General features: G+C 45.8%; 1 protein-coding gene across 2 annotated transcripts in view; it reads right to left on the bottom strand.

The window, feature by feature from the left end:
• Positions 1–26,175, bottom strand: part of CRYBG3 (crystallin beta-gamma domain containing 3) — a 294,639-nt gene that overhangs the window by 235,122 nt on the left and 33,342 nt on the right. Inside the window, exon 1 of one of the 2 annotated variants that reach the window (XM_068270637.1) lies at positions 18,958–19,753. The exons of the other annotated variant lie outside the window; for it this stretch is intronic. Coding sequence (XP_068126738.1) covers positions 18,958–19,511 — 554 coding nt within the window. The 5' untranslated portion in view covers positions 19,512–19,753. Of the gene's footprint in view, positions 1–18,957; positions 19,754–26,175 lie in introns of those variants that run through there. 2 annotated transcript variants of the gene reach the window in all.

The following is a 26,175-nucleotide window of genomic DNA, read 5'->3' on the forward strand; positions in this document are numbered from 1 at the left end:
GTGGAAAAGGGGCCATATACTACATGGAGGTAGTAAAGTTGGTCAGTGATTGGCCAACTATAATTGAAGGTGTGTACCAGGCTTCAGCCTGCCATTTTCATGTTATCATACATGAGCGCCAATCTGACTGGAACCAGCAACCAGCATGAAAGCACGTTGTAGGCGTGTTGGATAATGGCAATGTTGCTAGAATATTTAGCTACCATGACCAATAACTTATTCCGATCTTCTGAAGACTTTAAGCTCCCCAGGTCTGACTCACATGTGTCTATATAACTGGGCCTAACTAAAGATAGACCGATTTTACAAACAAACAAATACGAGAGGCCAAGTTTACAACTAATACAGTAAGAGTAAAGAAAATAGATTACGTTCATGCTCTGATCATTAGGTGCATGCTTATTCATATGGGATGAGAAGTAGGTAAATACCTTCCGCCTGACCAAAGTCACCAGTCAGTGCTGTAGCTGAAGAAACCATTTCAGATTGAGGGTCCTTTTCCACAAGCAGTTGAAAGGCAGTGAAAAGCCTCTCAAACTCTAACAACTGCTTGCTGCTGCCTGGCAACTGCTCGCTGCTGCCTGGTAACTGCTGCCTGGTAACTGCTTGCTGCTGCCTGATAACTGCTGCCTGGCAACTGCTTGCTGCTGCCTGGTAATGGCTCGCTGCTGTCTGGCAACTGCTCGCTGCTGCTGCCAGGTAACTGCTTGCTGTTGCTTGGCAACTGCTCACTGCTGACTGGAAACTGCTTGCTGCTGCCTGGTTACTGCTTGTTGCTGCCTGGCAACTGTTCACTCACTGAACCCCAGTCACCCAATTACCAACTGTACCAGATTTGAGGCTTGTGCCATTAACAGTGTGTTATGATCGCTGCTGCAGCAGATATTGCTGGCAGTAGTAGTGCTGCTGCTCAGGCAGTTCTGATCTCTTTCCATGCAAGCTGCATAGCTTTGTCTGCCTTTCCCTGCTGTCAGCTTGTGACTGATTATCATTCACCTGTGTGGGAATCTGCATGTCTGCTCCCATTGGATGACCTCAGTATAAAGATCTGCTTCCTGCAGGGTTTCCTTGGGCTATCATAGTTTCAGTGTAGCTAGTCTTGCTGTTGCTTCAGCCCCAGACCGTGTTTCTTGTTCTAAAGATACTTTGCTGGTCTTGCATCATATATTGGTTCATTGCCAATATATATGCATACCAGCATGTTTATTATTTTCCTTGTATTCGTGTTATGTTGATACATCAGTGACGCTGATATATACGTACACGAACTGTTTATATCCTGTGTTCAGTTAGTCAGTTTTCCAGCACGTTTTGGTAGTTTGCGCGTATCGTGATCACCCGTGCTGAGTTAGTATCCTGCTCCTGGTCCTGTTTGTGGATTGCGTTCATCTCTGCGAGGAGATAACGAATCCTTCTGAATCCTGTCCTGTTTCCGTTTGTGGATTGCGTTCATCTCTGCGAAGAGATAGCGAATCCTTCTGAGTCCTGTTCCCTGTATTGCTCCAGTTCTAGTCAGTGTTCCTGCTTATGTCATATATCGGTTCATTGCCCATATATACATATGTTAGTCAGGCGTTACAAATAGTTTCATTGATAGCTGTAATTGTAATACGCTAGGAAAACATACTTATTGTATATTTATCTGTGTTACGTTCATCTATCTTGATCCTGCTATTTCCTGACTATCCTGTCCTGTCTTTGTGAGGCACGCCATCGCTGCAAACGCATTGGCTGCCTCATTCCAGTCTTTCTTGTTGTGGACGCTTGCTGTCACTAAGTAGTGGCTAGTTAAGCAAGCGTTCATTCTGTCTACCTGTCCTGATCTCCTCAGTCCTGGTTTATGCGCTCAGCGCTACTTTGCGCTGAGACGTTATCACGAAAGTATTGTTTGTGGCTGTTCGGATCTGCACCGGCTCTGTGCGCCACAATCTCCTATTGGAGTCAGTCCTCTCCTCCACTAAACTGGGGATATCCTGATTCCTTGTGCTGGTGTGTGTACCCCCTTCACGTCAGCTTATGCATCGCGCGCTGACCGTGGAGAATACACCTCCAAGCGTAACACAGTGCAAGAATGGCAGCAAATTAAATATTCCCCTTGAAAATCAATAGGTGAATTTTGATTGGCTTTGTAGGCTCCACCCAATTTTCTGAATATTAATCCGAGTCACCCAGTGTTTGAGAACCCTGTCATTAACAGTGTAAGAATGACTGCAGTTTACATTTTCCCAGTGAAATTTGTATTTATCTCCACCAACATTTTGGTTATGGGGATAAAACGTATCCTATATGTTATTCCAGGTAATGTACAATGTGTACAGTTCAATAATTGTTAATGTCATTAATTATTTGACTACTTCACAGTGCAAAGCGTTACACAGGCACAATCCTGCTTAATTAGGCAATTAAGGTAGCAACTAGATCAGGTAAATGTGAAGCCAAGCGCCTCTGTAATCAGGTAAAAGTGAAGCCAAGCACCTCTGGATCAGATAAATGTTAAGTCAAACCCCTCTCATAGAGGCGCTTGGCTTCACATTTACCTGATCTAGTTGCTCCCTTAATTGCCCGATGAAGCAGGATTGTGCCTGTGAAATGCATTGCATTTTGGAGTAGTCCACATGTGTCAAACTCCAGGCCTGGAGGGCCAGATCCATGCCAGTGTTTAGGATGGACTGAGAAAGAGAGGAATGTGTTCTACCTGATGGACCCCACCTTTCCGGACTCAGACCCATCAATTCATTTGAACTGTATCAAAAATGTGTGAGGATCTCGGCCCTTGTAGGAGCGGTTTGACATCCCTGGAGTAGTCGAATAAGGTTTTTCTATTGAACTGAAACCTAAACTTTCTGTTCTTCCTTTGGGGAGGTACTGTAAGTCCACCACTACATTTTATATGATTTTAAACAAAATTTGTTTTTATTCTTTAGGCGCCTCTGTACAAGTCTACTGCTTTAGAATATAGATCTGTCCGCCCCCCAGATATCCTATCCTCGATTTGGCTTACACAGCAAGTCAGAGAAGCAGAGACAGAAGAAGCTGGGATGCTAACCATACACTTCCAGGATTCCTTTAATAGTCCAGAAGGTGCAGAATTCACTTGAAGGCATGCCAAAATAATAATGGCACCAGCCCAAAAGCCGGATTTCCTTCTGGAGAGCGTTCTGCGCGCAGATTTCACAGGCAGCCAGCGTCGTCCCTCCGCGGACTCAGAGCTCTGGTTCTGCTCCAGCATCGCCCCATATATCAGGAAGACTAATTTGTCTCCCTGCTACTCAGATCATATGATCAAATTTAATCCTAATTAGAAAGCGCGCCCCGAGCTGATCGGAGTCTTCTGATTAATGAAACGCTCCAGTGCTGAGAAGCCGACGCGCTATACATTATCTCACAGCTCATTAATTTCCCTGCGATGTATATTATATAATGCAGGCGGGTTGTGCCATGTCATGTACAGTAATTCACGCTGACAGTCGTCTGCACTGCCCGCAGCTCTGTTTCCTTGGAGTGAGTTATACTGCCAATGTGTCTGTGTGCCAAGTACAGATGTGAAGTCTTGGCTGTTATCTCCGCTCCTCGTTTTGGTTTTTGGCTTTTCGTATAAATGAGCGGAGGAATGAAGCGGTGCTTTTTGGAGGAGGAGACGCTAAAGTATCCAGTTACAAAATGCCACTGGAAGGGAAGCTTTGTTTTACTTAAAGCGGAATTGGCAGCCACAAAATCAAATTCCATTTACCCACTGCTCTGTGTTTACTATGCAGCCTGCAACCTGACCCTGCATTGCAAACACTCCAATCTAATCAGAAATGTTTTTGTTGTAATGAATCTTATCTCAATCAGCCTGGCTCTATTTGGTAAAGAAGGAAGCTTGTCATCGCCCCTCCCACATTTCTGCTCCTCACTGATTGGCTGAGGGCTGTTGAGTGTGACACAAGGCTGAGAAGGGAGAAGCTGCTGAAATACAATATATGCTGTGCTCGTGTGTTTACAAAGCAAGCTAGATATGACAGTTTTTAGAGGATCATTTCTCTACGTTTTCCTTCTGTCCTGTGCAAGAGTTCAGGTCCATTTTAAAGGACAACTGAATATGGAGGCTGTCATCTTATCAGTGTTCCCTAAAGCCATTGCATCCCGGGAGTATGTGTTTCATTTGTAACCTTGGACCTATATCGCTAGATATGTGTTAGAAGTTCTTTCCAACAGCTCCAGTTCTTTTCCCTCCAGGTATAATTAATCAGCCCCCAGCATGGCAGGACTGCCCCGGTGAGTAGAGCCAGGAGGTCAGGATCTAGTGCAACGTGTCCAGAACGCATTCTTCACTACTCAATTACCGACCTGGGGCCTGAAGAGATAGGACCTCCTTGACCTCACTGACCTAGGCCACAGATCTTCACCTTTCTTCTCCTGAACTATTAGACGTTACTGTGACACATATAGCAAAGAATTGCTTTAGAAAGCCAGAAAAACATGAATACAGTAACAGGGCTGTGGAGTCGGAGTTGTGGAGTCGGAGCAATTTTGGGTGCCTGGAGTCGGAAAAAAATGCACCGACTCCGACTCCTGATGAATTTAAACTGTAATTAAAATAGAAAATATGGTAAAATGTTCTATTTCTCAGATAATAGTCATCATAAATAATGTATACATACAGTAATAGCTGTGCTTAGTCCACAAAAATGAAGTAAACCAATCAAAATTAGTTACTTGTGCTGCTTCAATAAAGCAGTCCCCGTATTTTTAAAGTCAGAGATACACATCTGATTGTGACTGTATATATGATGTGTACACAGGAATCTCTTATATATACTAAATAACATCTATGCTGTAAGTATAAAGCCTGATGTGTAGCCGTGTCACTAATAGAAATGGTCAATGAGATGGAAATAATTCTGCATTGATGCTGATTTATGCAAATGTATGCACTCCCTTTGCTGATGAAATCAAATAATTTGATATGTTGTTAAAATTTGGTTTGGTGACTACGAATTAAATGGTACCTGAGAAGGATGAAAAGAAAAGTTTTATACATACCTGGGGCTTCCTTCAGCCCCCTTCAGGCTAATCAGTCCCTCGCTGTCCTCCTCCACCACCTGGATCTTCTGCTATGAGTCCCGGTAATTCAGCCAGTCAGCGCAGTCCGTCCGCATGCCGCTTCCACAGTCAGGAGCGTTCTGCACCTGCGCAATAGTGCTGCGCAGGTGTAGTACGCTCCCGGCGGCGGAGTGTGTGTGCATGCGCACTACACCAGACTGGCTCAAGTACCTGGACTCATAGCAGAAGATCCAGGTGGCGGAGGAGGACAGCGAGGGACTGATTAGCCTGAAGGGGGCTGGAGGAAGCCCCAGGTATGTATAAAACTTTAATTTCATCTGTCTCAGGTTTACTTTGTTACACAGTAGTACTATACTCTACATATGCTCTCCCCACAGAGCTGCAGGGAATCCACTGAGAATGTTGTGCACATTGAACACAGAGGTGTTGTCTGTCACCCATAAAACTTGTTCAGATTGCGCATGAAGAATGTGTAATAGAGGAAGAATCTCCTCATTCCCCTGCAGAGTACCTGCACATCATTCTTACATGTCCCCACAGTTACATTGCCTAGGGCCTGATAGATGTTCTTTGTTCCGGTTTGTACCTTTTACAAGTACTCTTACTAAGGACTAGTTTTAGTCTAAAGGGAATAAATATAGTAGTCTACATATCCTTCTCACTTCAGTTGTCTTGTAAAATTCCTAAGCGTTGGCAGTTAGAGACGAATTTCACGTAACATACTGTTAATCAACAAAATTGTAATATGCAAATTAGAGGAGTCGGAGTCGAGGAGTCGGAGTCGGTGGAATCCTAAACTGAGGAGTCGGAGTCGGTGGATTTTTGGACCGACTCCACAGCCCTGCTTACATGTACCCACAGCTACATTGCCTAGGGCCTGATAGATGTTCTTTGTTCCGGTCTGTACCTTTTAAAAGTACTCTTACCAAGGACTAGTTTTAGTCTATGACTAAAGGGAATAAATATGGCAGTCTCCATATCCTTCTCACTTCAGTTGTCTTTTAAAATTCCTAAGCGTTGGCAGTTAAGAGACGAATTTCATGTTACATACTTTCAATCAACAAGATTGTAATATGCAAATTAGAGGAGTCGGAGTCGGAGGAACCCTAAACTGAGGAGTCGGAGTCGTTGGATTTTTATACCGACTCCACAGCCCTGTACAGTAATACTGCACAGTGCCATGAATGGTTAACCTAGTTCTGTGGCAAATTTCTTTTTAGTGGAAGTCCATTTCTCTTTTTTTCCAGCCAATGATCACCAGAATTCAACTGTCTAGAGTCATTTGTCCATGGCAGCGCTGCGTAATATGTTGGCGCTTTATAAGTACAATAGATAAATAAATGGCGAACTACAATTACTGGTTACAGTGATTCGTCTTTTTATAGAAGTGCTCATAAATGTGATTATTATGGCAGATTGAGGCACTTTAACCCCACAACCTCTCCATAGATGGATAGACATTGTCCTCTTTCCCACTGATCAATGGATACTGGGTATCCCATCTGTATTACGCTTCTTGTGCAGAATAATGTGCACCATCTGAATCTACCACACACCATCTTACTCCCAGCATGCCTTAAAGGGGAACTGAAGAGAGAGGTATATGGAGGCTGTCATGTTTATTTCCTTTTAATCAATACCGGTTGCCTGGCAGCCCTGCTGGTCTATTTCTCTGCAGTAGTATCTGATTAAAACCAGAAACAAGCATGCAGCTAATCTTGTCAGATCAGACTTATAAGTCTGAACCACTGAAACACCTGATCTGCTGCATGCTTGTTCAGGGGCTATGGCTAATAGTATTAGAGGCAGAGGATCAGCAGGGCTGCCAGGCAACTGGTATTGTCTAAAAGGAAATAAACATGACAGCCTCCATATACCTCTCTCTTCAGTTCCCCTTTAAGTCTAGTGGATCTCAAAGTGTTGTAAACATGTACAACTTAAAACCAAGTCCCATGTGCTGGAACCTCCTAAGTCTGCTGGCAGGAGACAGGTAGTCTCAACATGCGCTCTCAGCTGCGTAACGCCTGACTTGGGCACCCCCATACACCGTAATGTTATACAGTCTATGGCGGCGCAGGGAGATTTCTCCCCAAATCACAGTAATTCGAGTTGCTATGACTCGGAGGGGGGAATCATTTTTTACATGGCGCCCAAGTTTTCTGCAAAAGCAGGGTGAGCCATCTTTCGGCCCATCCTGCGTCCAACTAAACAACGACGAGACCATACGTGTGCTGCTGGCATGTCTGCTCCTTACCCTGCAAAATCATAATTGGGTAATTTTCATTTACACGGCTTCTATGCTCTGTGATACACAGCCAGAGCAGTTTTTAAGCACAGGCAAAGCAGGCAGATGCCTGGGGTGTCTCTTGCAGGAGGGGCCACCACCGAGCAGGCAGAAGGAGGCAGCACTAGGCTTATTTCTGATACAGGCTGAAGGTTGGAGGTGATTAAAAAATTGCACCCTACAGGAGGAAAAAACACAGACAACAGGAACCTAAATACTGCAGTATGTCACAGTAGCAGGAAAATATTGTAAGAGTGAAGGTAGATTATACTCACAAAGGTGGGTTGCAGAAGGGGAACCAACCGCTGTCGGCAGGTGGAGATGTACAAACTCGACTCCACTCTGGTACCAGGCAGAGCTGATGGTGGTCTCCCTCTGGATACAAAATAACAACAACCTCAAATGACCTGTAAATGGCCCAAGAAGGATGTTTTCCCTCCAAAAGGAGGGTGATGGCACAAAATATAGGGGAAAGAGGCGTCCAGGAGTAACAAAATACTTTAAAAAGAAATAAAATGAAAAAAGGTGAGGTGGCTTACCTCAAGGAAGACAAACTCACTTAATAGAAGAGTTTTTATTTGCTTATTTTTAGGCAATAAAAACTCTTCTATTAAAGAGAGACTGAAGCTTCCTAAAATGACCCTTTTTTTAGCCAGTCCTGTTAAGCATTAATGGGTTAACTGAAATGCCGCTATCACGCAGCAATCAAGGCTTTAATCACCCCGTAATGCCCGGGGCAAATTGCGGGGCTCCTTCCTGTTGAAGGCAGAGCTTTGAGCTGCAGCACTGCCTCCATTCGCGTCTATCTCCCGCTGATCTCCGCCCCCTCCCGCCCCTCTCAGTCTTCTTTCACTGAGAGGGGCGGGGAAGAGGCGGAGATCCGCGGGAGATTGACATGAATAGAGGCAGAGCTGCAGCTCAAAGCTCTGCCTCCCTGGGCAGCAAAATCCACGACCAGGAAAGTCGTGAATTTTGCCCCGGTATTTGGGGGTAAAAAAAGCCTCGTTTTGCCGCGGGAAAGCTGCGTTTCAGCTAACCCATTAATGCTTAACAGGACTGGCTAAAAAAAGGGTCACTTTCAGAGGCTTCAGAGTCTCTTTAAGTGAGTTTGTCTTCCTTGAGGTAAGCCTCCTCACCTTATTTTCATTTTATTTGTTTTTACAGTATTTTATTACTCCTGGGCGCCTCTTTTTCCTATATCCTAACTTCTTATACATTTCATACTGAAATCTATAGGAAATTGGTCTCCAGTGTATGGGCAGGCAACACATTCCTCTCTGATCAGATTGGATCAGAGAGAGATCTGTCTCATGGTCTGCACATACACCATCTGAAGAATGGGCACCTTAAAGGAACATGGCCAAGAGGTCTGGGAACACTACACAGTGTCCACACCGAGGCTGCCTCATAGCGCTAGACATGTTCAGGCTAAGGCAAGAGGTCTGGGAACACTACGCGGTTACCACACCAGGGCTGCCTCATAGCACTGGGCATGTTCAGGCCAGGGCAAGAGGTCTGGGAACACTACGCGGTTACCACACCAGGGCTGCCTCATAGTGCTGCGCATGTTCAGGCCAAGGCAAGAGGTCTGGGAACACTACGCAGTTACCACACCAGGACTGCCTCATAGTGCTGGGCATGTTCAGGCTAAGGCAAGAGGTCTGGGAACACTACGCAGTGTCCACACCAGGACTGCCTTATAGAGCTGGACAAGGCAAGAGGTCTGGGAACACTGCGCAGTTACCACACCAGGGCTGCCTCATAGTGCTGGGCATGTTCAGGCTAAGGCAAGAGATCTGGGAACACTACGCAGTGTCCACACCAGGACTGCCTTATAGAGCTGGACAAGGCAAGAGGTTTGGGAACACTACGCAGTGTCCACACCGGGGCTGCCTCATAGCGCTGGACATGTTCAGGCCTGGCAGAGCTCAGGGGAGTTGCAGTAAACAAATGTTTTGTTCAGCTGTCTACAGCCAGGAATGACATTATAGCCTACAGCAGACCATAAACTGAGGAATTTGACTACAGAGCCGTTTACAAGTTGACATAGAAAAATGAAGCGGTATGGTGATTACATGGCAAGCGAGGCTCAGAGTGGATGCGTGTAAGGCTGTAGACTTGGGGACTAAAAACTGCATACTGTACATCATTTGGGGGAGGGGTCTAATTCACCCAGAATGCAAATGGAGCAGGGCGCTCTGGTAGACTGTAGACTCAGTAACAGCATTACTAGACTGCACCTGTTAAAGCTAGCAAGACTATCACTTGTATGGAAAGAGGCTCAGATGTGACGGAAAAAGATATAATATACAAAAAGGCCACATCTTGAAAATGTAAATCCATTTTAGATACTTAGGGGCATATGCACATAAGTCCGGTAAACGGGGCTGTGGAGTCGGTACAAAAATCATCTGACTCCAACTCTCACTCCTCAGTTTATGAAACCACCGACTCCGACTCCAGGTACCCAAAATAGCTCTGACTCCTCAACTCCTTAGTCTAAAACTTACTAGGGCTGTGGATTTGGTGCAAAAATCATCTGACTTCTCAGTTTATGAAACCACCGACACCGACTTCAACTCCGAATCCAGGTACCCAAAATGGCTCAGACTCCGACTCCACAGCCCTGCTGGTAAAGTCTCCTTGCACAAGGAGCACACCACAATTTTACCATTGAACACACTGGCAAGGTTCCAGGCATTGAACAACTAATGCGAACCTAGGTAACATGAGCATTGGTAAAGTGACGTGTGCCTTTAAAGGGAACCAAACACCACTTTTTTTCCTGGTTTCGAATAGCTATAGGGGATGCCATGTTCTCTTTCTAGCTGCCCAATATTTATCCAGGGAGAGATGTGAAGATAGCATCTGTGACTTCTCTAAACTGTTTGAAGCATTGGCCTCAAATCCCTAAGCTTAACTCCTGTCTTTAATAACTCTTCTGAGCTGTTTCTACAGTTATCACCATGGTGATAAATGGTGATAACTGTAGAAACAGCTCAGAAGAGTTATTAAAGACAGGAGTTAAGCTTAGTGAATTGAGGCCATAGTGTCCTATCTACCCACCCACCCCTGCAGATGAAAGCTTTTGTTTGCTCTCTGCTAATGTGTGCAATAAAATAATTACATCAGTCCTTATCTGCCTGAAACTTCTGCAGTCGGCATGCCTTGGAAGCAGGCTAATAAAACCCTCTGCTAAACCTTTAAGGGCCCTTTTCCACTAGAGCGATTGTGATTGCTGAATCGCAAAATCGCAAATCGCTAGTGATTTTTAAATCGCTAGGGTTGTTACTTTATCATAGAAATCATGAGAAGTATTTTCCACTACAGTGATTCGATTTGGAAATCGCTAATCGCAAATCGCAATCGCTTGCTGGAGCGATTTTTACAATGATAATGCAATGCAATTGAAAATCGCAAATCGCAATCGCATAACAGAATTAATGAAAAATCGCAATCGCAATCACTGGCATTTGTGATTTGTGATTGCAATTGCTAGTGGAAAAGGGCCCTCAATGTATAAAGAAGAGGTAAAATTGAAGTTTTTTTTAATCAATCAGCCACATTGTTGGCATGCCAATTAATTGTGCTCTTGAGATGCCATGGGTGCTAAAAATGGTGCATGGTGTGAATGTGTCGCCTCTGGGTGCCCTCGTAAGGCATTGGCAGCACTCGTGTCCCCATTTTAAGGCCCATTTGGCCCATTTTCTCAGCTTTTAGGCTTTTTCTTGATACCAGCATACTGCTCAAAACACAGAACCTTTTTTAATAGTAACTGTATTGCATGAATTAGACCATCTCTGAGCAGAGTTGTACTTCCTCTTGCATGCTGTCCAGTTAGCAGTGAGTCACATTGTGTTGGATTAGTCATGACACTGCGCTCATACCCTGCCAGGGCTATGGCCTCACAGGCTCCTAGCTGTGTGTTGCTCACAGGCAATTAAAAGCTCATTTTACAGCTGGATCTCTGCAGACTATCGAACCAGCCCAGCTCTGTGTATTTCTGCAGTTATTCCAGGGAAGGTATTTTGGGGGCTCTGTTTATACCAGCTGTGATTTCTGGAGAAGCTGCTCACCCTGCTGTATAGAGGGCATGGAGGGTGATAGATACTAGCTTTAATCATGATGGCAGATGAAGGAGGGGGAGAAAAGCCACAGCAACGAAATGTCACTCTGAATGCTGGTAAAACAGGATTCACTCGTCCTCAAAGTGAAATGCCATTTCCGTGAAGGCTGATGTGATGGGTGTTACAGTTAATAGAGCAGAGAGTGAAGGCTTGGCCAGATCTAGCCTTACTTCGGAGATAAAACTACAATTACCTGCGTGAATTAGGACAGAGACAGCTGGAGCACCAAGAGAACTGTCCACACCGAATGCTGATACAATCGAAGAACGAACGAGTGTAAAAAAATGTATTTTTTGGATTATAAGACTCACTTTTTCTCTCCCAAAAGTGGGGAAAAAGTCACTGTGTCTTATGGTCAAAATGCAGGGAGATCCTGACTTGTGAACGCCTGCCAATACAAACCTCCAACCCACCGCAATGTCGGGGACTCCCTGTACTGTGCCCATGCAGAGGAGGACACAGGGGGTCAAATGGAGGACACTGGGACACAAAGGGGCATAGAGGAGGACACAAGGGGGACACAAAGGTGCATAGTGGAGGACACAGGGGGTCAAATGGAGGACACTGGGACACAAAGGTGCATAGAGGAGGACACAAAGGGGCATAGAGGAGGACACAAAGGTGCATAGAGGAGGACACAGGGGGTCTAATGGAGGACACTGGGACACAAAGGTGCATAGAGGAGGACACAAAGGTGCATAGAGGAGGACACATGGGTACAAAGGCGGACACATGGGGGACAGTGGAGGACACAGGGAGGCACAAGAGGTACAAGGGGGTATGAGGTACAACGGGGAATAATCCACAAGATGCCCCTTCACCAAGGATACACCAGGTTTAGTATATATTTTCCCCCCTGATTTTTGTCCTCTAAACCTAGGTGCGTCTTAAGGTGCAGACACACGCACTATTGTAACAAACAACGGGTCCATCAGACCCTCTGGCTGGGCGGACGTTCTGCCGACAGTAGGACGTGTGTACAGTCTGCCGACAGTAGGACGTGTGTACAGTCTGCCGACAGTAGGACGTGTGTACAGTCTGCCGACAGTAGGACGTGTGTACAGTCTGTCGGCAGACTGTGCAAAGTATGTGGCTGCTTGTCTGCAGTACTGCCATTATACTTTACCCCAACTTGATCACCTGTTCAATCACCCGATTGAGCATATAGTAGATGATGCTCAGAAACTCATACATTATACTAGTACTATATGGACATTTATGGCATTCTTACTTTTTATTTCGCTCCCATTAGATTCTGTATAGTAGAAAGAAAGAAATTCTGGAACCTAAAACAATCATTTGATATATTTCTGTGGGCTATTGCCCTAGACAGCTCTTTATAGGTGTTATGGTTAAGTGCAATGTATGTGCCATCACCAATAGCTTTCAATCAGCTTTCACTTTAGTGCACTTGAATCAGCAAAGAGGTGAATTCTGATTCGCTGTCACCGACGACAGCACTTGGCACATCATACTTACTGCCTTAGCTTATTGAATATCGTTCAATGACATTGCACTTGTCCGAGAGGCAGTGGAGGTGACTTAATCAGAGGGCCACAAATCATTGCATCCTTCCTGTCTTCTGCAAGGATAAACCATGAAACGTCATGATATTTTTAGCCTGGTTGTTCTTCATTGTGGGTTTAATTAATTAAATAATGCCAGCGTTTTTCAGGGTTGAAAACAATGGCTTTCCGTGGAAGTTTAAAACCAGAACACAAAATGCAATTAAATTTGGCAGCCACCATATAATTGTGCGACAGGAGAAATGCAGTTTTGGGATTCTTCATTCCCACAGGTAAGTGTTGATAGACGTAGGAGACAGCAAGGGGAGGGTCAGACTATGGTTAGGTCGGGCGGGGCCTTGCCTGTAAATGGTTTCTGAGGCTGTTACAAATGTGAGCGGTCAGTTTGAATTGTTATTGCATGAAATGTCAGCACGGTATTGAAAATAATGCAATGAGGCATATCGCTAGTGACATATTTCACCTCTGCACAAGGATAGTCTTGCCAAATCCAAATAAGCTTTATTGGCAGGACCAAATAAATATAGCATTGCCAAAGCAAAACATTAGCATTAGCATGGGAGGGGTGATTGTAGGAATAAGGGAAGGGTATAGGGGGTTGGTTCATACAGTCCATAAGGGTGTGGAAGATATAAAAGACAGTATAGGGGGCTAGATGAGGAGGGTATAGGGGGAAGTAAAAGGGGTATACAGTCCATACAGTCTGTGGGGTGTCGTGTTCCTCTCAGTTGGTGGCCACTCGTCAAGCCTAAGAGACCACATACAGATCAGGTCATTTGCTTCTAATCGATGCTTGTGTTACTTATCGGTGATAGAGTGCCCAAGGGGGTGTGTTGGGCGCTCAATGCGGCTAGTAGTCGATCATCTACTACACAAAAATTAATGGTTGGAGCCAATCATAGAAGAACAGCTACAACTAGCAGCCGTTTGGGCGCTGAGCTTTAGAGGTTGGTTTTAGCCACTTACAGGAGGGGGTGGTTTGTTTTAGGCTTGTAGAGCAGGGGGTAGGTATTAGTGGTTATTAGGGTTTGGTATAAGGTGGGGGGTTCGTTGTACAGGTGTGCCCTAATGCCACTGGTCTCTCCTCTGGATTGCTGTCACCCAGTTACTTTAGTTTATGCAGAATACACAGCTTAGTCCGGAACTGGACTGCACGTCTGCACTGTGATCGTTCCAAAGCTGTCACACAAAATGATCAGTGATGATAGCTACAAGTATTGCCAGTGGGACCTAAATTAGGCCTAAAGCCCGGTATTTACGCTAAAATATATCTTTAAACAACAATCAGCAGGCATGCTTATTGTTTTTCACCGCCATTGCTTCTCCACACTTCTTCATAGACACAGAACACACTGCTTGGCTGGTGCCTAACGAAGAGTCTGTACAGCTCTGGATCCCCACAGTGTAACCCGCAGCATCGCCCTCTCACCATGCAGCACTGGAGTTACCTGGCCAAGGCTCTGGCAGGGACATTAGATAGTGAGCCCCTCTGAGTGACAGTTAGGGCTCTTTTCTTAGAAACGCAATCACGCTGCGATCCCTCTTCCTTATAATTACCACCACTGCGATTGGAGTGCGATTTATCGGGTGTACGGTGCGATTGTGTTGCGGTTTGCGATTTGCACCGGAGAAAAAAATGAGTGGAAAATTGCCGGATCGTGGTAAAAATAGCGTAATGGTGCAAATGCTGTGCGATTTTCCTGAGCTTTTACATAAAGTTAAAATGGAGCAGGACACGATTGCACTCAGGAGAAAATCGTGACGCATACAGATTGTACTAATGGTAATGGTCGCCGCAGCTTCCACCAGTTTCGTTATACCTAGCGTTTTGCGATTTGTTAGCGATAACGGATTCGATTGCTAACCTCTATAAAAATTCTGCACTATATAAATATATAATAACAGGTACAGGTCAGGTGACAAGATCTGTGTTGAGCTAAGCTCAGGTTTAAGGCACAGTGGCCAGGATACTAGGAAATTATATATAGTGTTTCCTTTCATAATGCACTTCCCCATATCACATGCTAAGATCCCGGCACACAGGAAGCAGGTGTATAACTAAACACACCGCAGTCAGCGCCCAACTGCTTATACACTGGCCCTGATGTACTAACACTGGGGAAAGCCTGGACTGGCTCACACACTGACCCTGATTTACTAACACTGGGGAAAGCCTGGACTGGCTCACACACTGACCCTGATTTACCAACACTGGGGAAAGCCTGGACTGGCTCACACACTGACCCTGATTTACCAACACTGGGGAAAGCCTGGACTGGCTCACACACTGACCCTGATTAACTAACACTGGGGAAAGCCTGGACTGGCTCACACACTGACCCTGATGTACTAACACTGGGGAAAGCCTGGACTGGCTCACACACTGACCCTGATTAACTAACACTGGGGAAAGCCTGGACTAGCTCACACACTGACCCTGATTAACTAACACTGGGGAAGGCCTGGACTGGCTCACACACTGAACCCTGATTTACTAACACTGGGGAAAGCCTGGACTGGCTCACACACTGACCCTGATTAACTAACACTGTGGAAAGCCTGGACTGGCTCACACACTGACCCTGATTAACGAACACTGGGGAAGGCATGGACTAGCTTATACACTGACCCTGATTAACTAACACTGGGGAAAGCCTGGACTGGCTCACACACTGACCCTGATTAACGAACACTGGGGAAGGCCTGGACTAGCTTATACACTGTTCACATTATAGGCGTTTTTGTAAAAATTTAAGCGCGGGTGATTTTCAAAATCATCCTGCAAGCACGTGCGCAATGATTCTCCATGAGAGAGTTCATATCAGAGCGGTTCGTTTGCGATCCGCTCTGAAAAACGGTGCTTGGGCCATTTTTGAGGCGATTTGCCTCATTGAAGGGTATAGGAAAATGCTCGCAAAATCGCTTTGCCAATCGATTGTGTGAGTGTTTTTTAAACAAATTACATCGTATTTATTTTTACGGATTTTTTTTTTCCGGATCAAAAGACGGAAGCGCTTTACAAAATCGCTTACAAAAACGCCCACAAAAGCGAGCGAACGCACAGAAAATCGCGGAAAAAAAGCCCACAGCGTATAGACAAGGCGAGCTGAACGCAATGTGTACAAGACCTGACCCTGATTTACAAACATTGGAGAAAGCCTGGACTGGCTCACACACTGACCCTGATTTACTAACACATATAAAATGCACAATAAATTACCTTTTTCCGTTGTTGCTGTCATTTAAAGTAGGTAGTAAAAAGCTGACAGATCTGACAGATTTTGGACTATTCCATCATCTTATGGGGGATTCTAGGTATTTTCTTTTTTCTTCACAAAAACACTCCCTGGAAAGGATGTACACATATGTCAGCTGGCCTCGCTACTCGATTGTGCACTATTTTTCAGTGTTGTTTTTTTGTTTTGTTTTTTAAAGAAACACTAAGAATCCACCATGAAGAGATGGATTAGTCCAAAACCGCTAAGATGTTCACTTACTGTAAGTGACAGCAACATAGGCTAAAAGTTAGATACAGTTCATTTTACTCTGGAAGTACATTTTATATGTATATATTTTAAATGTTACACTTGTTCATGATAGTGGTACTTTATCCACTGTCTGCTACTAGGAGTTTTATGTTTGCCAGCCTAACTCAGGTTTTGTTATTGTAGTGGAATGAAAACACCTGCTGTGAAAACTTCCTGCAATAAAACCTGCACTTGTTGCAAACATTTCTCACTCCAGATGCAAGCACACAAACCGCAATCACACTTACCGTACCTTTCAACAATCCTCACTATGTTCTGATATTACCCAAATAAGGTAACCAAATTTTTGTCTTCAAATGCCTCTTTTCATCACCTGTCAGCTACTTCCGACTGGGTGCTTGCTAGCGCTCAGCACAGTGGTGGAGAGGTGGCTCCTATGAAGTTGCATGGTGAGTTGCAGTCCTCAGATGCAACAGACTTTTTTTACCCCCATATAATGTCATCACATGTCAGACGTGACAAACACGGTGTTACCAAACCTTCAACTGCGTGTAAATGAAATGAAATGGCCCTTGTGGCCAGCAGCAGGGAGGCTGAATTACCCTACAAACGAGCAGTTTAGCCGCCCGTCGAAAAGTACTGTAGGGGGTCGGGGGGAAAAGAGTTGACCTTACCCGGGGCTTCTAATGGTCCCCCGCAGACGTCCTGTGCCCGCACAGCCACTCACCGGTGCTCCGGCCCCATCTCTGGTTCACTTCTGGAATTTCCGACTTTAAAGTCGGAAAACCACTGTGTCTGCGTGGCCGTGTAGAGTGTATTCCGCAGGCCCAGTACGTTCTGCGCCTGCCCAGTACGCTCCTGGTGACGTCAGCGGGAGCGAGTATCACTATATGAATGCCAAAGTAACCACTTTGCTCAAAATTTCGGAAGAACATTTTTAGCCAGAGCTGGACTATAATCAATGGCATTAAAAAGATTTTACCGTTCTTATCAAAACAGATTATTTGTCTTGGTTCTAACATTTTCGTGTATCACAGTTAAGTTGCACTAATTATGCTGGTAACAGCAGTACCATCACTGATAATAAGACCCAGTTCACACTGGCAGAAATTAAAAAAAATGTGCGGATCCTAATGGATGCAAATGGATCCAATGTTAACCTACTATTACTTATTCTAAGCACAGAGTATGGGATCGCACACCACAGTCAAGGTGCTGAACCGTGTTAAAGTCAACAACAAATTTCCAATGGGTTCGCACACTCTTAGATACCAAATCCAGTTTATTCAATATGCGTGACACACCATTCCAGAAAACCAACGAATCGTTTCGGGGCCCCTCAGGGTCCCCTTTGTCAAGGTAACAGTACAGAATGGTACCATATTGAATAAACTGGATTTGGTATCTAAGAGTGTGCGAACCCATTGGAAATTTGTTGTTTACTTATTCTAAGGGCTGGTACACAACGTGCAATATTCTCATCAGATTGATGGTAAATTTACCATTGTTTGAAGATTTCCAGCATGTCTGATCTGCTTACGATCAAGCAAGGGATCAATGTTGCGCAGTTCTGAACTCAAAATTGATCCCTTTCTCGATCAGAAGCAGATTGGACATGCTGGAAATAATCAAACAACGGTAAATTTCCTGTCGATCTGATGGGAAAATTGCATGGTGTGTACCAGGCATAATACTAATTCTAAAAACCAGTAGTCGTAAAATCAGTTAGAGCAATGTTGGAGGAGGAGTAAAACTTACTATACAATTGTAGTAAACATAATAGTGGCAGTAATATTGATTGTTGTGATGAAAACCAATGTTCAGAAATTAGAGTATCACTTTCTTTAGATTTTGGATCTGCGAAAACCAGAACTAAAGGAGGCGGAATTTAAATTTTGCACGGGGTCTAATCAGATTTCTGAGTAAATGATTAAGGGCCCGTTCAGACTATGTGCGTTCCTAGCCGTTTTTACAGAACGCATACAGAAAGATTTTATGCACAGAAACGGCTACTAATGTTTTCTAATGGCCTCGTTCACATGTATGCGTATGAGACGCATACGTTTCTCATCCGCATTGCTGCACGCAGTTCTGTGCGTCACGCACAGAAACGGACGCAATGAAAGTCTATGGACACATATCAAAAACTCGTACTATTGCATTTTTAGCGTACATTTCCCTCTGCGGTTCCCATAATTCTTTTCTGTTTCCCTGGTCACGTGTGTGTGTGCAAAACTCAATAGAAAACACATTTGAACGCAAGAAAAACGCATGCGTTTTTCAACTTGCGTTTCTTTGAATTTATACGTGTTCTACAAACGCTGACAGTCTGAACAGGGCCTTAGTGACAGCTTGAATTAATCAGGCTGTCAGTTTCAATCATTTTCTCCCAGAACCTGATTAGATCCTGTTCTCCCCCCTCCAGTGAGAAAAAAATCAGAAGACAACTACTGTGGAAATGTTTGCAGAAGTAATGGAAGCAATACCTGTTCAGGTCCTCCTCCCCAATTGTACTCCTCAGAATATCATCTGCCTTCTCCTGAGATGAGGTCCTAGTGAAGAGCCTAGTCTTAGAACTATTCTCCTCTTTCTCTTGCATTGAGGTCCTGTTGAAGAGTTTGATCTTGGGGCTATCCTCCTCCTTCTCTTGGGTTGAGGAGGTCCTGGAGAAGAGCCTTGACAAACCCCTGGACTTGTCCTGTTCCTCAGAAGCCCCCCTGGCCAATCCATTGTCAGCTTTGCTGTTCTGGGTTACCCTCCTGAAGAAGAGCCTGGAGGGACTGTGACTTCTCTCCTGCTGCTCCTCTCCAGTGTCTGAGCTGTCACTCTGCTGCTCCTTCCTCTCCTGAGATGAAGCCCTGGAGAAGAGCCTGGACAAGCTCCTGTCCTGCTGCTCCTCTGCTGCCCCAGATGCTGCTGCTGCTGCTGTACTCTTCTGTCCCTCCTCGTCCTTCTCCTGGGAAGAGCTCCTAGAGAAGAGCCTGGAGAAGCCCTTGGCTACCTCATCCTGCCAGGAGCCCGTTCTCTTGGGAGCGCTCATGTCCTCCTAGAGATCACCGAGGAGGACTTCCCCAGGCGCGCCGATGTCCTGCGGGAACATACGGGCTGAACGGCAAAGTTTGTTAAAGTTTCCAAGTAGTTAAGCCGCTCTGGCAGATCAGCCAGACAGAACCAGGAGATCCTCCATGGGGCTTCCAGGAAACAGAGGGAACAAGTGGAGGACAGCCTGTGCTGTGACTTTGCCGAGAAGAAAGTGTGTAATAAGACAAGCTGAGGTCTGCCCTGTCTCTCCCCTGCTCCTTGGCCCTGCCCCTGCATGGAGGAGAAGGAGGAGGTGCAGCCCTACAGCTGGCTGACCCAGCAGCTCCACTGAAGAGCTGAGAGCACTGACAGAGCCCATCACATAATACAATGATAAATATTGTTCATCCTTGTGTGGACACTTGTGTGAGGGGACAGTGTGACAGCAGGCTGCAGACCAGGAAGCCACACAGCTGCTGCTTACAGTGTCTCTGTGTGTTCATGCTTGCCATTGCATGCATACCCCTGTTGAGATGTCTCAGGCTTCTATGTATTATAGGGGGTCTGTGGTGATTGTTGTGGTTAGAAAGAATTCCTGTACTTTTTAAGTAGTTTATTAATACACTTATCAGCCAAAACATTAAGACCACTTGGCTTGTACTGTGTAGGGTCCCCTTGTGCCCATGATCAACAACGCTAACCTGCCAAGACATGGACCCCACATTCCTCTGAATGCGTACATAAGCCGCAACTTTAAACGGGTGCAGATGTACCTGATGTATTGAATATATCTGTAACTTTACAGATATTTTACTATGTCTTTTTGCCTTTAGTAGGATTTCGATAACTTTACAGATATTCTTTTGTCATGTAACTTAAATATTACCCCTCCCCTACCTACACCTAACACTAGCCCCCCCAACTATGCCTAACAATACCCCCTCCCCCACCTATGCCCAATATCCCCCCCAACCTACGCCTATCACTATACACCCACCTATGCTTAACATTACCACCAACCGATGCCTACAACTACCCCCCCCCCACCTATGCCTAACACTTCCCCCCTCCCCTATGCCTAACATTACCCCCGCCCCCCAACCTACCTATGCCTAACATTACCCCCCACCTACACCTAACACTACCCCCCACCTACACCTGACACTACCCCCCCCCCCCCACCTATGCCGAACATTAACCTTCGCTGCTATCTATCCATATCCTCCACTGCTAATTTTGGAAGCCGGAGATCGGCTAATAGTATGGCAGGACTCCAGCACTTGCCATAGCCGCAATTTAACTGGTGCCTAAATAACCTTCCTGGTGTTGACAATTTCTACAGAAGTCTATGGCGTTGCACACATTATCAAGCCCAATCTGCGACTACACTAACTCTGAAGGCCTCCTGCGGTATCGGCAGTTGATCCGTCTAGATTCTAGAATGTTTGAAGGCGGAGGCCTTCATGGATTGGACTTGTTATCCCGGCCAGTGGCGTAATTACAACTCATAAAGCCCCACCAGTGAAACTTTGATGCCCCCCCCACCCCCTAATGTTCACACCCTTCCTTTGCCTCCCCTTGGTGCCCTTCACGGCCTTGGGGCTCATCTCACAAGGGCCATAAACAAGTGCGACCATCATGATCTTCACATCCATGACAAGTGTAGCTCCCAAAACACCTGATCTGAAGTAAAGTGCCCTGTATTGGAGGAAGGGAAGATTAGTAGTTGGGTCCCCCTGCAGCTCGGGGCCTCCTGAAATCGCAGATGCTGCTCCCTTCTAGTTACGTCCCTGATCCCAGCACATCGCACAGATGCTCAGTTGGTTTGAGTTGTATGGAATTTAGAGACCAATAAAACTGTGATTCGTCAGGCCAGGTGACATTCCTCCATGGTGCAGCTCTGATGCTCACATGTCCTCTGCAGGTGCCTTCAGAGGTGGCCATGGATCAACATGACCATTATGCCTGGTCTGTGCCGCCCCTTACAATTCACTGTGTATCCCAACCTCTCTACCTTTTATTATTATTATTATTGGATTATTATTATTATTTATTATTATTATTGAATAATTCATGTCATTATCTGTCCCTGAAATGGAATCAGAACTACTGTCCTTACCACACAGTCATTGTGTGAAATCCCCACCCAGTGGTGTAGTAATATGGACCAGAGGGGCCAACTAGGGACACTCCCTAAACCGCAAACTAGGGACACTCCCTAAACCGCAGTATTAGCTCTTCAATAGTGCTATGCTGTTAGGTGAAGGGAGTAAGAAGCCAATTAGAGAGTACCTCTGGTATAAGGGCCCTTTTTCCACAGGCAGGAGAACTGTGTGCTCAGCAAGCAGTTGCCAGGCAGCAGCAAGCAGTTGTGAGAGTTCAACGGTCTTTTCACTGCCCTCATGGAAACGGGCCCTAAATGCTGCAGGTTCAGGGGTTGAGAGGGTGTCTCAGTGTTAAATACTTGATCTAACCTAATCAGGACTCACCTGACGCTGCCCTCCTTGTCGCGGCCCTCCCCCTGCTCAGCAGCCACCAATTAGGCCACAGCTGCAGAGCACATGGGGGCTTGGGTGGCCAGTGCCTCGGCCAAAATTTGAGAAATAATGACCCTTTAAACTTTCCTGCACTCAAACCTTATCTCAAGCTTTCTTTCGCTGTTTCTTGGCTGTTTAAAGTGAGTGTTTACCAATTTAAAAATAAAAAAGTCGGATACTCACCTAAGGAGAGGGAAGGCTCGGTCCTAATGAGCCTTCCCTCTCCCGATGCCCGGTCCCGCGCAGGATCCCCCGTGGCAGTATTCGACCAGTTCGGTCAAATACTGCCACTTCCGCATGCCGAAGGGAGCTTTCGGAAGCCCGAGTGCTCCCGAAGACGGGTCGCTCCTTACTACACATGCGCGAGCACCTTCTATGACGCACTCGCGCGTGCGTAGTATGGAGCGGCCCGTCTTCGGAAGCCCGAGTGCTCCCGAAGACCTCCGAAGTCCCTGCGGCGGCGGACGCGAACGGAGGAGCCAGCGCAGCACCGAGGGCACCGGGAGAGGAGAGGGAAGGCTCATTAGGACCGAGCCTTCCCTCTCCTTAGGTGAGTATCCGACTTTTTTATTTTTAAACTAGTACCCATTGGCTTTAAGAACTGTGCAATCCAGTGGGTCGAATAGCTCAGAGAAGCTCTTTTACATAGAAAACAACTGTAGTTTAACTCTTCCTGCACTGGAAAAAATGAGACTCTTTTCTTTGCTACTAATGTTCTATTTCGGAGCTGTACTACACATACGGTAAGTTTATTTTTAATATAGGTTTGCTTTAAAAACTGCCTTTTTTTTAGATTCTTCAATTGTGTTAACTCGGTTCGGCCCTTTAAAAGTCCATCAAGTCCTTACCTATTGCCCATTTTTCCTACTTCCAACACATCACATTCCATAACTGACTATTTGCTTGCTGCCTAATATATTCCACCCCTTTACGTGTCTATACTCAGTTCAATGGCGGGGAAAAGCCTTTTCCCCACCATGGAACAGAGTATGTGTCTGTGAGGAAGCGCAATAGCGCAAAATAGCGGTTGCCGACCACTCTTAGTCCTTGTGTGCTGCAGCAATTATTGCACTGGTTATGTATACTGTCTGTGACTACACATTGCTTACTGGAACACTTGCAGATTACAAGGCAGAAATGCTGATCGCTGCCCACATTGTTTTCTTGTTGTGTAATTTTATCTGCTTATCAAGTGGTATGAAACTCAGCATTTCCTCTTTGTTCTAAAAGATTATTTACAGCATGAAATCTACTACCACAAAAATAACTGTAGCAGAACAGCATTCAAACAGTTAAACACAGCACTTTGTTCTGCAGTGGAAAGCTCATTGCCTCAGTGGGCAGCTTCTGGACGTATTTTGTTTACATTCCTTTGTCAGATACATTTAGTAAACATTAGCAAACTGCCAGAGCTGAGAAGCAGAAAGAGCTGAGACGTGATCACCATGCAGCTTTTAATATATAAATAGAGCAGCTATGCAACAAAATGCAATGGCAGCTTTCAAAGCAGATAAACTGTACTTTGGGAATTTGTAATTTGTAAAGAGACAATATTACTTGTGCACTGTGCTGCATAGTTTCCCATAATGCTCCTGTGAGGCAGTCCTCAACCCCCTTGCTTAGTCAGAATGCCCGATAGAAGCTACAGGGAATCTTTTTCCATATTTGCCCTCTGACCAAGAAATAGCCTATAATTAAAATAAAAGGTTTATTGTAGCTGTGAGCATGAAATAAATATGTGAATGCCATTGCCTAACGAAAGATGAACTTAGTACAATAAACCTACCATTACAACTATAGACTGGACATTTCTTGGTCACAGGGAAAACGAGCAGGGGATCAAATACTTTTTTTCCCTCACTGTATATGTGTCGGGTACAGCTCCTTGTAGCAGCTGAAGCTGTCCAGAATCTCTTTGTTACAATTCACGTATAGATAAAGTGAGTGTTCCATGTCAGGGAGTGTCTGTGAGTGTAGGAGGTGCTTAGTGGAGGTATTCTAAAGTTATTCCAAGTACAGTGACACGTCTAACTGGTTAGAAGTAGCCCGAGGGAACCTTTAACAGAGCCTGAATAGTAACTTTACAAGATGTTTGTGAACTTTTACAAACACACTACTGTAGTTTTGCCATTATTTTCACTATACAGATGTCCTCACAGGCAGAGCCTGGACAAGGTCCTCCAGCACCCAAGGCTGAGACACCAAAGTGCGCCCCTCCATCCCTCCCACCTCAGCCGTCACACACTAATTACTATTAGACTAAGAGGTGCCTCAGGGCCCCCAAAACTTTCATCTCTAGTTATCTGGCTTGCAGTCACTGCCGTGTATCCCCTATTCTTATTTATCTCTGCTTCAAACACAATAGGGGAATGATAGATAAGTGAGTTGTGCGCCCTCCTACACTGCACCCTAAAGCTGGAGCCTCTCTTGCCTCTGCCTCAGCCCGGCCATGCCTCACGTTGTACAATCTTCACACAACACATCTTAAAGTGTACCTGAGACAAGTAAAAAAAAAGTTTTATACATACCTGGGGCTTCCTCCAGCCACCTTCAGGCTGATCAATCCCTAACTGTCCTCCTCTGCCACTTGGATCCTCTAGTAGGTGGCCTGGTAATCTCTCAAGTCGGTGCAGGCGCCATCCAACTATGCGCTCCCCTGTTGTACACCCACAGCCGGGAGCATTCTGTGCCTGCGCAGTAGTAGTACGCAGGATTAGAACTCCCCCAGCGACGGTAGCACGATAGGGCGCCGTGCATGCACAGTACGTCCCAACTTGCGAAGCTACCGGGCTGTCTAGCGGAGGATCCAGGTGGCAGAGGAGCACAGCAAGAGGGCTGGAGGAAGCCCCAGGCGTGTGTAAAACTTTTTTTTTACTCGCCTCAGGTTCTCTTTAAGGGAGGCAGTAACCTCGAGCTACTCTCGGGCTAGCTGCTGGGAGCTCAATGCAGAGCAATGGAGCGCAGCGGGCGATTTTACTCACCTCCCGGAGGATCCAGATACAGTCAGCTATTCTACTTCCTCTCCACAGAGGCTCTGAATCACTCTGGTGAGATCGCCGTCAGTGATCTCACTACAGAGTTACAGCACCACCCGGAGGACAAAGGGAAAATTGCAGCGTTGAAGCCCAGGGAGGTGAGTGCAGGGTCTGATGCTGGCTTTCTGGCAGCATGATTTTTTCCTGGTTTTTGGGTCTGAGACGTTCAGAAAAAAAAACTAAAATCCAGAAATAATCATACCGCCAGGTAGATTAAAGTGGAGTTGAAGTGAAAATAAATTTCTTTTGCATAGATAAAATGTTTATCTCATCATGTCACATGTCACTTCAGGTAAACTTTAAAGTCTAAAGGTGACCATACATCTACCGATTTTGGCAGCTGGTCAACAAATAGAAAAATCTGATAGGAGATAAATATGTTGGCTGCCTTAAACCGCAGGCCGATTCGCATCCGATTTCAGCATTAAATCTTTTGGCAATCGGCCCCGTGACGCCACCTCACCACCCCCTTCATTAAACAAAAATGTGACTTTTGAGCGATCGCACTTCCCGTTACCACTTAACGACCGCCTAACGCCGATAGGCGGCCGTTCCATGTCAGTTCACAGAGGGTGTCTCCGTGATCAGCCTGCGAGCCTCCGATCGCGGCTCGCAGGCTAATTGTAAACACGCGGGGGAGAAATCCCCGCTGTTTACATCATACGGCGCTGCTGCGCAGCAGCGCCGTAAAGGAGATCGGTGATTCCCGGCCTCTGATTGGCCAGGGATCGCCGACATCTTATAGGCTGAAGCCTATCAGAGGCAGCGCAGGACGCATCGCCGTCCTGCGCCGCCCAGGGGAAGGGAGGGAGAGAAACAGAGCGAGGCGGAAAATCGCTGTGGAGGGGGGCTTTGAGGAGCCCCCCCCCCCCCCCGCTAAGCAGAAATAGCCGGTGGCGATCAGACCCCCCCCAGCAGGACTTCCCCTTTGTGGGGAAAAAAGGGGGAAGTCTGGTCGCCCTGGCTCAATCCTTATCTGTGCTGCAGGCTGGAGAGCCCATGCAGCACTGATCATAGGAAAATCCCCTGGTCAGAAGCGCAATCTCCAAAATTGCAGAAAAGCGATGCATGCACCGCATTACTGATTTTCGCTAGAGATCACTGCAGTGAG

Source organism: Hyperolius riggenbachi, chromosome 2, assembly GCF_040937935.1.
Source record: "Hyperolius riggenbachi isolate aHypRig1 chromosome 2, aHypRig1.pri, whole genome shotgun sequence".
Lineage (NCBI taxonomy): Eukaryota > Metazoa > Chordata > Amphibia > Anura > Hyperoliidae > Hyperolius > Hyperolius riggenbachi.